Here is a 17,754-nt window from a genome sequence, read left to right on the forward strand (position 1 = left end):
TCCTCCTGTTCTTTTAGGTCATCTCTAGAGACTGGAGCTCCAGTAATTTCAGCTGGCATTGAGAGCGCATTCCCCCTCCTGCCGGTGAGGTGCTCCTTGAGGGGAAGGGTTAGTAATGAGACCCTCGCTAGACTGGCCCCAGTTACTCCTCCGCTATCCTAGGGCCGTTAGCTGCGTTACTGGAGCAGGTTCCGACCACAAGCTGAGTCCCACTCTGCTAGGAGCTGTGTGTTCCTGGCCTGAGGCTCTGACCCACAGCTTAGGGAAGTCAGTGGGAGTATGGGGGTGGGCGGGGGGGACTTTGGCTCAACCCTTAGGAATGCAGATAAAATACCCCTGTTAAAACAGCCGATGAGCTGACTTCAGACAGGGCTAGATGGCAGAGCTAGTAGCTGAAGCCCCCCTTTGCATGCAGCAATGCTGTGCCCTGTTTGCCCCCTCGCTGTCCCGGGCTGTGTGGGGGAGCTCTGGGGCAGCCAGCAGGCTGCGGTTTGTGGGGAGGAAGTTTTCCTCCCAGCCTTGCATAAACATTTTTTCCTAATCCCTGGTACATTGTTCTGCCTGGATGCCATTCAGAATCACAGACCCAAGAGGAAGCCTCTCTCCTTTGGCTGGGACTGTTTGTTGTGAGTTGCCTGATCAAAAATGTCCAGCACCGACCCACAATGCTTTTCCCTTGCAGGCAGGGCTGTGGCACTGGGCAAAAGCTTGGGCCGGCTTACTGAGAGCTGGGCCCGGGGTTGTGCCAGGTGGGTGGGAGTGGAGGAAGCTCAGTGTCCCAGTCTCTGCCACTCACTGCTCTAGGTCAGGTCTCTCCAGCCACCCTTCACAGCCAGGCTCTGCCATGTACTGGCCATTCCTCACATAACTGCTGGCATGGGACCTGCCAGGGCCTCTGGTGCCTCTCTCAGCTGTCTCCAGTGTCTTTTCGGGCAGGGGGCGAAGCCCCTGCAGTGAGTGACAGCCGGGAACCATGATGCCTATGCTTTCTCCCCTCCCCGCAGGGCCCAGGCAAGGCCAGGAGAGCACCTCCTGAGCAAGGGCTTGAGCCCTGAACCTTAGGGAGGGGGCTCAAGGAATCTAGGCAGCTGCTGGTCCAAAGGGCACCAGAGTGAGAAATAACCCACTTAACAACTCTGGCTACCCCTGCCCCAGGAAGGGAGCAGACAGGAAACAGCTTTGGGATAGGCTGGGGCAGGACACACTGAGCTTGCTGGCCACACATGGTGTCACCCAGGGGTTTGGGAAATGGAGGGAGCTGGGAAGGACCTGGGGGTGACGCCAGCTCTGGATAACGGGCTTTGGAAGGGGAAGCTTTGGCTGCCTGCACATACTAATGATGCGGAAACTGAGGCACAGAGTGGGGCAGTGACTTGCCCAAGGTCATAGAATAAATTAGTAGCAGCGCTGGGACTAGACGCCAGGAGTCCGGGCAGGAAATAAGGGCTGCATGTTTAACAGGCTGGGTAGCTAACTGGAACAATTTACCGAAGGGGGGGAGGGGCAGCCTGGCCATGCCCCTGGCAATGTTTAAAGTGGGATCCGCTGCTTTCCCAAAAGATCTGCTCTGGGACTGGCTGTGGGAAGGGCCCTGGCCTGCGCTTGGTAGCAGCTCAGCTGAGAGGACACCAGTGGCCACCTGGCATCGCTCTAACCACTAGACCCCACTCTCCTCCCGCAGCGGGGACCAGATCCCCGCAGTCCCCAGCCCCCTGGGGTGCGGCCCGGGCGAGGGGCCCTGTCCCGGCTGGTGCCTGGCTCTCGCCGGGTGCGGGCGCCGCTCCGGGCCCTGGCTGGGGGCGGGAGCGGCCCGGGCTGAGGGGCTGCCCGGCGGCCGGTCTCCGCCCAGGTGCGGCGGGGCTGGAGCCCGGGGCGGCGCCTCCTGCGTGGCAGGATCCCGGCAGGTGTCCGGGAGCCGGAGCGGCGCCGCCAGCATGGCCCGGGGGACGCGCTGGCTGCTGATCGGCTGCGGCTTGTGCCTGGCGCTCGCAGGTGAGGGGCAGCCCTGGGGGGCAGGTCCCGCCCGGAGGGAGACCCGGGGTCTGCCGCCCCCCGCGCACATCGGGGGCTCCTTCCTTCCTGCTCCCCGGGGAGAGGGGGACAGCCGGGGGGGGTCTGATGAGTTAATGCAGGGTCAGCATTAACCGTCCGGGGGGGAGTGAAGAAACTTTCTAATCCGAAAGCTTCTCGGGTCTGGGTGCTGGTCACCCCAGGGAGAGTCTGGCTCGTGGGGAGGGTTCCCAGACTGTGCCCTGGGGCCAGGCAGATTCCCCGCCCCCCTTCCTGCACCAGAATCCAGTGCTCTCGAGCCAGACCCCTCCTCCCCTGGGGTGCTGGACCAGCGTGTACTGTGGGGGTGCTGGGAGCCATTGAACCAAACTGTAACCCCTGGATATGATGGGAACCCCTTCGAGCCAGGGGGTGCGGCAGCCCCCCCAGCTCCAGCACCAATCCCCCAACCCCCCACTTTGTGTGAGTGCCCTTGCTGCAGGGTGCATGTGTTCTTGAAACCAAATTGGGGGGGGTCAGAAAGTCACCGTAGACTTAGTTACCCCAGGGCTGTGAGGTGGGGGCAAGTGTGTCCCCCCTGCAGTGCCCCCCAGCGCTAAACCAGTGACACTTCAGGCCAGCAGCCCTGTGTGTTTGTTACAGGACACTGGCAAATGGAGCTGGCGCCCTGCAGGCTCCCTGGGCTCAGATGCAGACAAACCCGCTTGGCCGGTTGCAAAGGCTCAATGTGCTTGGCCTGTCCCTTTTATTAACAGGTTTCAGAGAAACAGCCGTGTTAGTCTGTATTCGCAAAAAGAAAAGGAGGACTTGTGGCACCTTAGAGACTAACCAATTTATTAGAGCATAAGCTTTCGTGAGCTACAGCTCACTTCATCAGATGCATATCGTGGAAACTGAAGCAGACTTTATATATACACAGAGAATATGAACCAATACCTCCTCCCACCCCACTCTCCTGCTGGTAATAGCTTATCTAAAGTGATCATCAGGTGGGCCATTTCCAGCACAAATCCAGGTTTTCTCACCCTCCACCCCCCCACACAAATTCACTCTCCTGCTGGTGATAGCCCATCCAAAGTGACAACTCTCTACACAATGTGCATGACAATCAAGTTGGGCTATTTCCTGCACAAATCCAGGTTTTCTCACATATTGGTTCATATTCTCTGTGTATATATAAAGTCTGCTGCAGTTTCCACAATATGCATCTGATGCAGTGAGCTGTAGCTCACGAAAGCTTGTGCTCTAATAAATTGGTTAGTCTCTAAGGTGCCACAAGTACTCCTTTTCTTTCCTTTTATTAACAAATTCCTAACTATCCCGGTCCCCAGCTTGGACCCTGGGCCTTCCTCCTGGTGCTTGAACATGGAAGGGCAGAGCTAGGCCTGTAATGCAGAGGGTCTGACAGCACGACTCATTTGGCTCCTGTCTTCCTGATGGTGGAGGTTTGCCATATTTGCCCATTGGCTGGGAGTCCTGCTTCCGGCAGCCACCATGTGCAGGGCCCCGCGTAGTCTGTAGTGGTTGCTGCATGGAAAATCTAGCTCCCCTAGCTCCGGAGACCACCCCCCTCCAGGGGCAGTGGTGCCTGCCTGGCGCTCATGGCGTCCACTGACTCCCTTGACGCCTTCGAGGAGCAGTGGGCGCTGTCCGGGGTCCTCTGCTCGGTGTCCCCGTCCGGTTCCCTTCGTTTGACCCTTTGACCGCACTCCTGTCCCTGTTGTTCATTAGTTGTCCCCCGTAATTATTTGGTTTTCCAGGTCCTGTGGACCCCCCCTTAGGCTGGAGGGGGATCCTTTAGCAGTGGGTAGGCTTTGCCCGCCCACTTCCTGGATCCCAATAAGGCTGATGGCTGTGAGCTGTCAGGAGGGCAGAGAACTGTCCCTCTCAGTGCACTGGGCAGCTCTGACACGCCGTGAAAGAGCTGTCTTATTAACCCTTTCGTGGCTGACTGTTGCTGCAGAAACTGCTCTGCTCTGCTCCTCCATCTCTGTCCTGGGCCTGGGAGCTGAGATCCATTGCGGATTCTGGGGTGCAGAGCCAGGCATGGACGGACTCTGCTCCCCATGGAGAGGGGGTTCCCCTCCCTAAACCGGGCCACTTTCCGCCCCTTCCCCAGGGAAAAGGCCTTTGGCGCTGAACACGGCTTGGGCTGCACAGCTCCGCGGTGCTGGGACGAATCCGTCTCCTCCGGGAGAGGGGCAGTGTGGAGACAGCAGCAAGGATGGCATATAACCCGCTCGGCAGCTGCTGCTCTGAGAACTCCCTGGACCTGCAGCAGGATTCCCTCCACAGCACTCTAGGGGGCGCTGCTGCAGCGTGGGGATTGGGAACGGTTTTCCCACGAGGCCTCCGCAGGGCCTGGGCCCTGCCATCTGCCACACGCTGGAGTGTAACACCCCCACCCCTGGGCCGTGCCCCGATGACGGCGCAAACCTGCTGCATGCACTGGGCTTCCCTGGGCCACTGCCTCTGGCCTCTTGCCAGGTTGCTGGCCGTGTCCTTGTGCCCCTTTCTTGAACGGGGCTCTCCGTCACTCCGTACGGGTGCCAGGCTCGGGCTCAGTAAAGACAGGCTGAGGGGCAGCAGAGCTGGCTGTGTGCCTGGCCGCTACAATGCCATGGAGCCCTTGGCCATAAGGGGGCAGCACTGCACAGAGCCCTCTCTGTCCTAGGGCTGGGATGAGTGGGCTAGGGCTCCCCCAGCTCTATCCGGTGCAGGGACAGTGGTTACTGGCTCTTGGATTAAGGCCAGAGGAGACGCGATGCTCGAGGCTGACCCCCTGCATAGCACAGGCCGGGGAACCTCCTGCAGCGGTTCCTGCACCCGGCCCGGAACGTCAGGTGGAGCTCGGGAGGAGCTCTTGGGGAAAGCTGCCCAGTCTCGATTTTAGCTGCTGAATGACCGAGAATGCAGCACATCCCCTGGGCCTGACCCGGGCAGTCCCCTGCCCTGTGAAATACAAGCTCCTTCTGTCCAGTCTGAATTCATTTCGCTTCCAGCCACTGCCTCTCATTCTGCTTTTGCCTGCTAGATTCCAGCCCCCCACTGTCAGAAATCTTTCCCCCCGTAGGAGCTTGTCAGCCAATCAAGCCCCCTGAGGCTGAAGAGCTGTCTCCCCGCCCTTGTCCGCCCCCCCCTTTGTCTCCCACTACAGAGCAGATTTTCCAAACCTTGAGTTGTTCTTATGACTCTTCTGAGCCCTTTCAATGTGCACTGTCCCCACTGCCGTCCAGGGATGGTCTTTCCAGGGCCGTGCACAACGCCGGCCATGCGTCGGGCTGCATGAGATTTTTCTGCCCCGCTGAAGTGACTGTCAAAGTTCCCGGCTTTGGTACCAAGCAGTGCCTGCAGCTCTCTTGGTGATTGGGGGAGGGGGCATTCGTCTGATGCAGCTAGAGCCAGCCCAGGGCTTCCCGCTGCCTTTCACAGGTGCCTCCCGGCAACAGAAGGTCTTGCAGATTCTGTTTCCTCTGTCCTGCGTTTCACCCCCCCACCACCACCACGCAGGTTCTCTGCCCTGCCCACCCCCCGCAGCCCATTGCATGGAACCAACCTGCCCTATCTCCCAAGTCTCAAAATTAATTTCTCCCAACGCCAAGGAACAAACGCTCCCACTCGCTCTCCTGTGACTCCTCAGTGGCTTTCCTAGCTGGAACGCTGCCTCTAACGGTGCTGCTGAGCTCCCCTCCAGCATCGTCATCCCACGTGCTTGGTGTTTAATTAAAGCCTTGGCAGGCCCCAGGCCGGGAGTGTGCAAGGGTCTGAGCTCGGGCAGTGGCTTGGTACACTCCGCCAGGGATACCATCCTGGAATCCTAATGTGGCAGGTGGGTCTCTCGTGAATGAGCCATCACGCGAATGGCAAAGCCCCTTACCAAGGCATGCGTTGGCTGGCGTGGTTTACAGGTCAGAGGTCAGGAGTGAATTTCCTGGGGCCTAGCTCTAGGCGGGCCTGGGCCTGCAGGGCAGTCTGTGGGGCTAAGGCACTGGAATGGGGCTTCAGTTCTTTGGGTCTGATCCAACCTTCCCAGGTGAGCGTGGTGGAAGCACCTAATCTCTGTGCCTTGCTCCCGCTCTGTGAGATGGGGCTAAGACACTGTCCCAGGCTGCTCGTACTACGGGCTCAGCGAGGGCCTCCAGATTTCCTGGCAGCGGAACTGCCTGACACTTAGCGGCCCCGGACAGCCGCTGCTCTCAGCTGCCTTCCCCTTGTTGGATTTAAACTTTTAACATGAAAGTACCCAAACTTTCTTCTGGCTCCGCCTTGCCTCCCATGATGGATGTGGCAGCAGTTTAATGGGGTTAGGGCTTCTGGCACAGTCATGGCATTTAAAAATGGAGTAATAATTCCTTGTGTCTGGAAGGGCTGGCGGAGCCTTAACAACCTTGCAAATAAATGGGGTTGTATTTAGGAACTGAAAACCCTCCAGGCTAAAGCAAGCAATGGCTCATTATCCTTTCTGAAACTGAAGGGAGATCGGGTGTGGGAGGCACCACTCCAGAAATGAGTCATTTCGAACAGGAAATTAGCACTTGCCTTAGATCCTACCCAGAAACAGGGCCTCCCGCTGGTTTGTCTACCTGTAAGGTGTTGGAAGGGCCGGTTGTTGACTTGATGCCTGTGCTAGGGGACCAGTATGAAGGAAACTGCTGTATCCTAACCTCCCAAGGGACAGTTTACTCTTAAAGCTGTCAAATTGCCGGGGGTGGCCTCTTGTTCACCTCAAGGTGGCCTCCTAATGAACAGACTAAGTTAACTTCTTCTCACAAGGCACAGTCAGCCTGTGGAACTCACTGCCAGGGGATGTTATGAAGGCCAAAAAAATAACGGTTCAAAAACAAACTAGAGCAGTTCCTGGAGGATGGACCCATCAGTGGCTGTTAGAGCATGGGGTTGGGTTCCTGCCCATCCTGGCTGAGGGTCCCTGAACCTCTGACTGCCACATGCTGGGACTGGACGACGGGGGCTGGATCACCCGGTAATCGCTCTGGTCTGTTCATTCCCTCGGAAGCACCTGGCACTGGCCACTGTCAGAGACAGGACACTGGGCGCGATGGACTGTTGGTCTGACCCAGTGTGGCCGTTCTTGCAATCTGAACTGAGTGCAGAGATGCATCTGGCAGGGCTTGAGCTTGGTGCAGAGATCACAGGAGGCCGTGGAGGGTAGCTGAGAGCACCCATGGATCTCCTGTGAAATGCAGACACTGCCTCCCCTTCAGTTCTTCAGGAGCTGTGAGAGTGGGGGTGTGCAGCAGTGCCAGGGACGTGCACCCTGGATTGGCAGCCCTGCGGGTCACAGACTCCAGGAGGCCAAATACAGATGCCTGGGCAAACAGGTCTTGTTTTCATAGCAATGAAAGGAGACTCCAGACCTCCCCATCCACCTCGTTTTCCAGTGAGCTGGAGCTTTGGGGTGTGAGTGAAACATTCTGGGGGGGCCTAAATATTCCCTCTCAAAATCCACCAGTTCTGCCACCTAGGTGCACCTGTCTCTGCCCTAAGTGGGCCATGGTCATCCTTCCTGGGGGTCCTACATGACCAGAATCCTGGTCATTAAAATTCGGGTTCCCTTCAGCTGGCAAGTCCCAGGGCCCTGGCCGCTCTGTTGCAGGGTGGGGACAGGCCGCTCTCACAGCCAACAGGGCAGCAGCTTGGGAATAGCAAACACGATGGTGCGGATAAAGAGGGCGGGTACATATTGACTGTGCATCAGCCAGGAGGGTGGGGTGCAGCCTGGGTAGAGGATCGGATACTTGTTCCCAGCTGTGCACACAACAAAAGACAGTTGTCTCCCCCCTAGTCTGTACCTGCCGGGGAAATGGGAGCATGTTACACATCTGCCAGCTTCAGCAGGGCTAGGGACTGAAGGGACCTGTAGCCGTTTGCACAGCACTCACTGCTGCTCTAGGGAGGGCTGGGGAAAGAGGGGCACCCAAGGCAGGTGACTTGCCCCAGGACCCCCAGGGAGTCAGTGGATTAGAATCTGGGCATTCCTGGCTCCCAGTCTTGTGCTCAGGCCTCTCAACCCTGAGCCCCTGTGTTCTTGTGGGGGAAACGTCCAAGGAACCAGTTTCAGGATTGAGTTGCTGGCAGGGAGGCCAAGATGCTGGGTGAATTTCTCTGCTTTGCGGGGGTTGGGGAGAGACTAGGCACTTCCCTATGGAGAACAAGAACAATCCCGTGCCATGAGATGGGGCAGAAACCACCCCTGGCAGCCTGGGGCTTGGAAGAAACTGCTCTAGGGACAAGCTATTTCAGGGTTGCTCCTCGGAGGCTTCTTGTACCTCCCTCTGAAAAGCCACGGGGCTGGGCCCCGGGCACTGGCCTGGATGGAGCATGGCCTGTTCCGGTCGATGGATCGAGGCCGTGGCTCAGTGGCCCGCGCGCTCCTTGCGCTTGCCTGCGTGGGCCTCGGCCTCCCGCCGGCTCTGGGAATCCTCGCAGCAGCTGGTCAGGTGCAGGAGCAGTGGTGCCTGTTGCCACCCCTTGTGTGGGGCACAGAGCCCGTGGTGCTGAGAGGGGGAGGAAGGGGTCACGGCAGCCCACTCTCCAGCTTGTCTCCTCTGCAGCCTGGGGCTGGTCCTTTAAATCTTGTGCAGCATCTGTGTCCTCGTCCCAGGGAGGAAACGCCCCGCCCCCAGCACGGGTCTCATGGCGCAGCCTCCAGGGAATTCACGTCTGTGGGGTGCTGAATGCCGTGACAGGGGCAATGTGGGGCTCTGGGGGCAGTGGGGAGGGCTGGGGTTTTTCCTGCTAGTGAAGGTGCCTACGGCCATGCCCACGGGGCCCCAGGCAGTGCTCCTAGGGGGGTGGGGAGAGGAGCTACAGGCCAGAGGTTGTGCCCAGCTAGTCGCCTGGCTACCCGGGGGCATTTCCCCTTGGGCTGAGCGAGAGGCAGGATTTTGCTGATTAAACCTCCCTCCATTCCCCTGCCCATCACAGCCCTGGGGGCTTTCCTGTCCCATCAGCCCAGGCAGTCACTCCCAGCAAAGGGAGTGGAGGGTGTCTAGTGCCACTCCTGGGCACGCTCCAGCTGGGAGCACGCACCCAACCCCCCGCCTCTGCATACACACACTCCTGAATCCCCGCAGCACCCCTAGGAAGCCTTGTTATCCCGCAGCAAGGCCCTGGCTTCCCCCCACAGCGTCAAGGATATTAACAATGGCAGAACTAATAACTGTGGTTTGTAACATATTGTTTAAATCAGAGGTGATCCCGGCAATTACAGGCCGGTAAATCTGACTTCTTTACTATAGTTTCAACCATTTTGCCTGGTACTGAACAAAATTGTCAGACACGTAGATGAACATAATTTGTTGGGGAAGAGTGAACATGGTTTTTGTAAAGGGAAATCATGCCTCACCAATCTACTATAATTCTTTGAGGGAGTCAACAAGCTTGTGGACAAGGGGGACCAGTGGACATAGTGTACTTAGATTTTCAGAAAACCTTTGACAAGGTCCCTCACCAAAGGCTCTTAAGCAAAGTCAGCTGTCATGGGATAAGAGGGAAGGTCCTCTCATGGATTGGTAACTGGTTAAAAGATAGGAAACAAAGGGTAGGAATAAATGGTCAGTTTTCAGAATGGAGAGAGGTAAATAGCAATGTCCCCCAGGGGTCTGTACTGGGACCAGGCCTATTCAACATATTCATAAATGACCTGGAAAAGGGGGTAAACAGTGAGGTGGCAGAATTTGCAGATGATACAAAACTAGTCAAGTTAGTTAAGTCCCAGGCAGACTGCAAAGATGTACAAAAGGATCTCTCAAAACTGGGTGACTGGGCAACAAAATGGCAGATGAAATTAAATGTTGATAAATGCAAAGTCATGCACATTGGAAAACAGAATCCCAACTATACATACAAAATGATGGGATCTAAATTAGCTGTTACCACTCAAGAGAGAGCTTGGAGTCATGGTGGAGAGTTCTCTGCAAACATCCACTCAATGTGCATCGGCCGTCACAAAAGCGAAAGAATGTTGGGCATCGTTAAGAAAGGGAGAGATAATAGGACATAAAATATCCTGTTGCCTCTGTATAAATCCATGAGACACCCACAGCTTGACTAGTGCATGCAGATGTGGTCGCCCCATCCAAAAATATATAGTGGAACTGGAAAAGGTTCAGAAAAGGGCAACAAAAATGATTAGGGGCATGGAACAGCTTCCATATGAGGAAAGATTAATAAGACTGGGACTTTTCAGCTTGGAAAAGAGACGGCTAAGGGAGATATGATAGAGGTCTATAAAATCAATGCAGTATTTGTGCCATGGCAAGGGCAGCTGCTGCCCCTGGGGAGCCAGCCCTGAGACCACAGCCTGTCCCTGCAGGGCGCAGAGCTGCTGTCTGGGATGCGGGCCTGCCTCCCTCAGCAGCAAGGCCAGAGCCCAGCCTGGCAGCATTTCCATGACAGCCTGAGGCTAGATGGTGCCCTTGAGCAGCCTCTGCCCCCAGGAAGGGCTGAACTGGCAGGGCAGTGCTGGGCGTCTCGGGCTGAGGTGGGGCTCTGGAGCAGGGAGGCAGCCTGCAGACAGAGCCCTGGGCCCCCCTCCAGGCAGTGGATCTCAGCTGGGGCAGGAGGTGCTAGGAATGCAGACAACAAGCCATGAGATGAGTTAAAAGTTACGAGACTCCACAAACACTGGGCTCCCTTTAGTGAGTGGCGAGGGGCAAGCGGTTCCATTTCAAGCTTGTCCCGACCCGCGGGCTGAGCTCCTCGCTGGACCCTGCAAGTGTCTCCTAAGGGCTCGTCTCCAGCAGCCTGGACTCAAACACCAGGTAGCAGGAAAGCTGCTAACAGGCTAGGAAAGGCCCTTGGGGAGGGGGGCAGAGGTCCCAGGCTGATGCTAGCATGAACGTGATCTGACGTGGGGGCCCTCGGCTTACTGGCTTATCTGCAAACACACCCTTGCCACCGGGCCTCCCCTCCTAGTGCTGGGATCATCCTGGGCCGAGCGGGGTGAGCTGGGAATGCCCCTGCAGCACTGGGGTATCACGGAGCACAGCGCCCTCGGCTTGAGTGAAATCTTCAGAGCAAACCTGGTAACTCTGATTCCCCTTCCTCAGTGAGGGACCTTACTGCCACAACTGCCTCCCAACCAATCGCATCCAGCCAGCACCCCGCCACCGCGACTACCCCCCGGCAGAGCTCCCTGTCCGCGTCCAGCCAGCACCCCGCCACCGCGACTACCCCCCGGCAGAGCTCCCTGGCTGCCTCCGGAGACACCTCCCTTCCTGCTGCCCCGACCGACAGCACCGCTGCATCCACGCAGTACAGAACCACAGCAGCAGCTCCGGCCTCGTCCAGAAACCCAGAATCTGCTTCCAGCCCGCCCCTGTCCCCAGCCAGCCCCGGTCACCCCTACACCTCCAGTACTCCTGCTGCCAGCTCCAGTGAGAGCCACACGACTGAGCCCAACAACGGCGCAACGGCCAGTGGCTCGGGTAAGAACCGGGGTGCAGGGACGTGCAGCCTCTTTTAACGGGGGCGAGAGGCACCAGGCAAAAGGCTCTGCAGGCCTCTGGCCCCAGGACAGGAGCAGCCCAGCGGTAACAAGGCAAGCTTGCCTCCCCTGCCCCCAGGGAACCCCCTGAGTCCTTGGCATCTCCCCAGAGACTGTCACCAGGGGAGGCTGGTGCTCACCCTGGGCTTTGGCAAAGGATGGCAGTGGTCAGTCACTTCCGCCCTCCATATGGCAGCCCCGAGCCCTGGAGCCAGCCAGCGCCTCTAAGGCGAGCCGTGGTCACTGCCCTCAGGCCACGGAACCCCACTGGCCGCTACGGGGCTCCCAGGGCCGCCCTGCACCAAGCACTGGTCACGGGACAGGCCTGCCGACTGCTGGGCGCGCAGGGTGGGCGTGCAGGGTGGGTGAGGCCCATGGGTTTCCTTCAGCGGGGGTCGCTGTCTAGCTCTCACCACCAGATGGCGCAGCGGTCCCAGGCCTCAAGGTGGAGGAGACAGGTGTTCCAGCAAAGTGGGTGGGTACCTGGGCGGGTGAGATGACCGATCAAATGGGCAGCACCCTCCTGGCTCCTCTGTGCCCTGCCCCACGGAGCGTCTCCTAGGTGTGTGCAGTTATATCTGTAGAGCAGAACGCCTGGCCCCACCGGAAATCGCACAAAAGGATTAGAACAATCCACAGCTGTAGGAGCTCGGGGGTTTCTGCCTGGCGTTTCTGTGCCTGGGGGTCCCTTTTCCCAACTCCTCAGACCCAGAAGCAAGAGAAACTCTCATTTAAAAAGTAAAAAAAAACAAAGCTGCAGATCTGCAATCCCGGGGCTCCGGGGGCCTCTCCTGAGACTTGCCAGAGCTGGTCTCCAGCCTCTCCCCACCCCACAATGCAACTCCTGACCCCCAGCCAGGGCCCAGTCCTGCAGCCAGGGTGTCCTCTGCCCTGTCATGGACACGTGTAGTCTCAGCGGGGGGAGCCGGGGCCGCTGAGCAGGGTTCTCAGCCGTGTGACTGCAGGGCTGGGGAGGTGTCTAAGCCGAGTGCTCTGTCCCCTCCAGAGGTGCCTGTCCCGGAGCAGCCCACGCTCTCCCAGAGCCCCGGTCTGGTGGCCGTGATCTGCATCTTCGTGGCCATCCTGCTCATTGCTGCAGGCGTGGTGGTGGTGAAGCTCTGCCGCAGGAGGGAGCCGGCGTTCAGGAAGCTGGATGAGGTGCCCATGGTGCGTAGCTCCGCAGAAGACACGGCCCCTGTCCCTGCCCGCTGTCCGTGCATCTGTCCCAGCCTGTAGCAGGTCCTAGCATCTCTGCCCTGCTATTGCAGCATCCCACAGAGGGGCAGGGGCAGAACGAGCTTCCCCCTCTTCCACTGAGGCTCCTGCCTCTGGGCCCCAGCCAAAAGTGAGCTGCTGCTGGGGCCTGCGTGTCTTGGCAGGGCCCGGGCCTGGGAGCCCTGCTGTACAGTGGCTGGGGAGACCTCTGTGCTGCCCCAAGCCCCCCTCCGGGGAGGGGTGTTGGTGTGAAGTGTGGGCAGAGGGCTCCCCAGTCTGCAAGCGGCCGGGGCTCACCAGGAGCAGGTTAGCCCGTGTTAGCTGGCGCAGCGGGCTGGAGGGGCTGCTCAGGAGAAGGGCTGGTCTTCAGCCGCCAGAGAGCCTGAAGGACAGGGTGGGGTTAAATGGGGGCGAGGGCTGGGCACAGGTCGGGCATCCCCCCGCCGGCCCGCGGGGCGCTCAGAGGGCACAGTGCTTGTTCCCGCGGAGATGGGCTGCAGGGTGACACAGCGCCGATCTGGGTGCTGCTGTCTGTGCCTGGGGCCAGGCCGATCCGCCAGCGGTAACAGCCCGAGGCCGTAGCGCCCTGGGGGAGGGCCGGGGGCGGGCAGTTCCTGGCCCAGCCCCACCACTGCTGTGCTCCAGGGTGTTGCTGCAGGCGTTCCCCTCGCTGCCCTCCAGCTGCGGGGGTCTTACTGACTCTCTGAGTGGCCCTGGGCGCTCACCCTCCCCTCTCTCCTTCACAGGGGAAGATGACCGAAGACTCGCCGTTTGCTCGCTACCCTCCAAAATAAGGGGTGTCTCCTCCGGCCCTGGCTGGAGCTGAGCCCAGCCTCGTGCCAGGGTAGGAATCCGCACATCTGTCCTGGCCACTCCAGCACCTCCCGGCCCGGCCTGGGTAAAGCTCCCCTACTGCTCAGGGACTGCGCGGGAATAAAGAGGCTGCTGGTTTTGCTGGTCTCCGCTCCCGCTGCCTGTGGCCCCGCACAGCTCTCCCCACAGCCGCGACGGGGGCAGGGGCGCCGTGGACTCTGCATGGGCTGCACTCACCCTCCCGTGTGGCTTTGGCTAAAAGCAGCAGCGTCCCCCTCCCCCTGCCCTATCAGCTCTGCGCTGCCATGGGGGGCACCAGTTGCCAGACAGAGACCCAGGCTGGGAGAGGGAGCCTGTCCCCTCTATCGCCCCACACCGGATCCAACCCAGGAGGCCTGCGCCGGCCTGGGCGCTGGCTGCTTGTCTCCACTGAGAACCGTGTCCCCACCCACCACTAGTGTCCCCTTGGCAGCATGAGCCCTGGGCCGCGTGCTGTGCTCCTCAGCTGAGCCGCATGGAGGGGGCTGCGTGGGGGCTGGACACCACTGAGGAGCCACCTGTGGGGCTGAGGTTCCCTGGCCCGGGGCTCAGCTGGGAGCAGCCCAGCCAGCATCTGGCTCTGGAGTCACTCTGGAGCGATCCGAACTCAGGGCCGGGCACCAGGGAGCAACACAGTGAGTCCTGCTCCAGTTCTAGCCACAGGCAGGAACTCTCCTGCTGGAGTGGGGGAGCCTCCCACTAGCCAAGTAAAAGGGAGACACTCCTGCATCGCACCCAGCTGAGCTCTGGCCTTCAGTGTGGGCCCTGCCCCCCATGCATCTGCCCTGGCTTCCAGCTCCTCTGGTACCTGCTTCCCATGGCGTCTCCCGCTTGCTCCTCTGGGGGAAACTGCCCCTTTAAATCTGGGAGAGGCCTGCGGCTGCAGCCCTGGGTCTGCCCTGGGTAATTGCTTGTTTGCTGGTGCCCATCACTCAGCCCAGGCCCCCAAGAATCCACTGCACGAGCTTTCTTGCCAGCCCTGCAGGGAAGGCGAGGCTGTCGGCAGAACCAAACCACCTGGCATCTACCTCAGCTGAGCAGGCCCGGCGTACTAGGGGGCCATGGGTCTGAGCCATCCCTGGGCTCCGGCTGCTCTACGGGGTCCTGGCCTCACTACTCCGGGTACATTGCTACAGCGAGCCCCCCGCCAGCCCCTCCTCGCCATGCCGGCTCCCTGCGGCGCTGGTGCCCGCCTGGGTGTCACGGGGTCCCCGGGCGATGCCCTGGAGCTGCTCCCCATGAAGCCAGTCAGGACTCTGGGGAAGTCTCCTTTCTGGGAGCAGCCTGTCTGCAGGACACACAGCTCACACAGCTTCCACCTTCCTGGGTCTGACTTTGGAGCATTCAGCATCTTCTGCCCCTCCGTGCGCTTCCCACGGCGAGTCTGCTCAGGCCGGATCCTGGGGAAGCCAGAGGGTCCTGAACCCCAACTCCGCAGTCAGACGGGACTCTCAGCCAGCCAGTAAAACAGAAGGTTTATTAGACGACAGGGACATGGTCTAAAACAGAGCTTGTAGGTGCAGAGTACAGGACCCCTCAGCTGGGTCCATTTTGGGGGGCAGTGAGCCAGACAACCACGTCTGCACTTCACTCCATGTCCCCAACCAGCCCCAAACTGCAACTCCCTCCAGCCCCTCCTCCTCTGGGCTTTGTCCCTTTCCCAGGCCAGGAGGTCACCGGATTCCTTTGTTCTCCAACCCTTTAGCTCTCACCTTGCAGGGGGGAAGGGCCCAGGCCATCAGTTGCCAGGAAACAGGGTGTCGGCCATTCTCTGTGTCCAGACCCCTGCACACACCTGCCCTCTAGGGCTCTGCAATGATCATACACCCTTACCCCACCACCTAGATACTTAAGAACTGCATAGGGGAAACTGAGGCACCCCCACACTATTCAGAGGAAACATTAAGAACAGTCCCACTTCGTCACACTGGGGTTCCTAGGAGCCGCCTCACACTGTTCTCATGGTCCAGAATAATTGCAAATCTACTGCAGATGCCTCAGGCGGGGGAGCCCTGGGAACTGCCCCTCCCCCAGATCCAGCGGTGGGGCAAGGGGGGGTTCCCTGACACGGGCTGAGGGTCACTTTCCAAGCCCAGTTCCTGGGCGTAGTGCTGGTCTCTGGCCCCTGATCTGAGCCCCTGGCCCAGGGCAAAGCGGGCACCTGGTGGCATCTATCCAGGCAGGGTTCCACTGGGGTTGGACAGGACACACAGGCTGAGTGACAGCCCCAGGGCTGCGGGTCCCAGCAAGTTCATAGCTGGGATTGACGACAGCTTCAGGGGGCAGAAAGGAGGGGCAGCTGCCCCCTTTGTGCAGGCCATGCTGGCCAGAGAGCGCCGAGGCCTTCGGGTCTGGGTCGAGCCCAGCGTGTTGTGCTGGGAGTGCAGCTGGGCAGGAGACTTTTGCACCAGGCTCCCTCCCAGAGACTCCCGGCTTGGCGTTTCCCTCCAGCTGGGCCCCAGGCTCTGCCCCTTGTTTCTGGACTAGTGTCCCAGGGCGGCTGGCCAGGCAGCCATGGGCCTCCTGAATAGCAGAGGGTGAGAACTAGGAATTAGTGCTGAGAACGAAGCCTCTGGCTCTCCCAGACCTGTTTCCTTGTCTAATGCGTCAGCTGGCTGGGGCTCCATCTTCGTCCCAGCCGCCAGGACCCCGAGCCCCCATCGGTGGGTACAGGAGGCTCGGGGGGCCTCACAAGGCCCAGCAGTGGTGCACTGCAGCTGTGGCCATCTCCTCAGGCGTGTGACCCCCCCACGGCAGCATGGCTGTTCCCAGCCCTCGGCACCGAGGCTGGGAACTGCAGGGGAGGAGGGGGGCTGGAGCCGCAGCCCAGCCTGGGGGCAGTGGGCTGTTTTAATGAAGTGCAGTGACCAGGGCAGGAACATGCCTGGCTGCTCACAGCTGAATTTGGGCAGTAAATCAAACCAGGAGAAAATTAAATTTCCCCCAAGAAAATAGTTTGTGCTGGAACTTGGCTTTCATCTAGCCACGCACGTGGGGGAGCCCGGAGCAGAGACAGCTAGGAGGACAGGCAATTTCCTGGATCAGGGTCAGGCAGGGCTCTGCGGCCTTATCTCTGGTTGACATCGAGCTGGGAATAGTGTGGCAGGAGCCCAGCTGCCCCCACGCCCACCCCTCACCCTGGCATGGGCAGGGTGCTGCACAGAGGGGCACAGGGACCTTCCTGAGGATGGTCACAATCCCGCTGCTCACTGCTGGTTAACAACTGCGTAACCCTCTCCTGTTCCCGGTGCCTCGGCTTTACTGCCCCGGTCCTTACTGCTGCTGGGCTGGGCACAGTGCCATGTTACCACCGGGCTGCCACAGTGGCCTGGTCCTACAGGAATCTCTCCGCCAGGGATTTTCGTTCCTCTGGCTCGTGGGGCAGTGCTGGCTCCCGGCATTTCACTGCGGCGCTGAACGCCACGTCTCTGTGAACAATGGCTCCAGGGAGCAGTGCTGGGGCCCAGTAGGGGGCGCTCTCCCTGCTCAGCTGTTACAAGTCCACACCCCAGCTCTGGGGGGCTCTGGGGTTTTGCACAGCTCGAGGCGCCAGTTCCCAGCCCGTAATGCAGGTGTGTCATGCTGCAGGGCACCTAAAAGGCTGCCCTTTGTTTCTGGCTACTCCAAAGCAGCCGTCAGCCCCTGCTGGGGCCTGGGATGGGTCAGCCCCTTTGACCAACAGGAGCAAGACTGGGTGAGCACTTTATGCTTGGGCATTGCTGGGAGGGGGCTGTCACCCAGGGCAGTTTCTGCCCCATGCCCAGATGCACTTCCTGCCCTGGGTGGTGTTGTTGGGTGCTGTTAAACAGCTGCCAAATCCCAGCCCAGAGGGGGCTGCATGTCACTACTGGGGGAGGTGGGCCCTGGCTGTAGGAAAGCCCTTCAGGGATTTAAAGGTGCTATGGAAAGGGAGGGAGCGAATGTCCCAGTGCTGTGACAGGGACTTCTGAGCTGGGTGCTCCCATCCCCCTTGTGGGGTTAAAACCCTTGGGCCTGGTACCCTGCAGCCCTGGCCCCAGCTGCACTGCTGTATTCCCGAGTGACACAAAGCAGCCGGGGCAGCAGAGCTGTGCTTCTCCTCACATGCCCTGAGAAAGCATCGCTGGTGGTCAGCTTCAGCCAGCCCCATGGGATGTTCCAGCTGCTGAGCAGGGTCCTGGCTGTGTCCC

General features: G+C 59.7%; 1 protein-coding gene across 1 annotated transcript; it reads left to right on the top strand.

The window, feature by feature from the left end:
• The first annotated feature begins 1,612 nt into the window (after positions 1-1,612).
• CIST1 (colon, intestine and stomach enriched 1) lies at positions 1,613-13,685 on the top strand. Its single transcript, XM_084614332.1, has 4 exons — positions 1,613-1,992; positions 11,082-11,459; positions 12,525-12,685; positions 13,480-13,685. The coding sequence occupies exons 1-4, from the start codon at positions 1,935-1,937 to the stop codon at positions 13,525-13,527; spliced, it is 645 nt and encodes a 214-aa protein (XP_084470458.1). The 5' UTR covers positions 1,613-1,934; the 3' UTR covers positions 13,528-13,685.
• Positions 13,686-17,754: the final 4,069 nt, after the last annotated feature.

Source organism: Lepidochelys olivacea (assembly GCF_965140295.1).
Source record: "Lepidochelys olivacea isolate rLepOli2 genome assembly, chromosome: 25".
Lineage (NCBI taxonomy): Eukaryota > Metazoa > Chordata > Testudines > Cheloniidae > Lepidochelys > Lepidochelys olivacea.

Excerpts from the sequence above, each read along its gene's own strand:
- CIST1 (XM_084614332.1), top strand. The coding sequence starts at position 1,935 with ATGGCCCGGGGGACGCGCTGGCTGCTGATCGGCTGCGGCTTGTGCCTG. Across the intron at positions 1,993-11,081 it reads CTTGTGCCTGGCGCTCGCAG|TGAGGGACCTTACTGCCACA; the intron begins GTGAGGGGCAGC and ends CCCCTTCCTCAG. Across the intron at positions 11,460-12,524 it reads CGCAACGGCCAGTGGCTCGG|AGGTGCCTGTCCCGGAGCAG; the intron begins GTAAGAACCGGG and ends TGTCCCCTCCAG.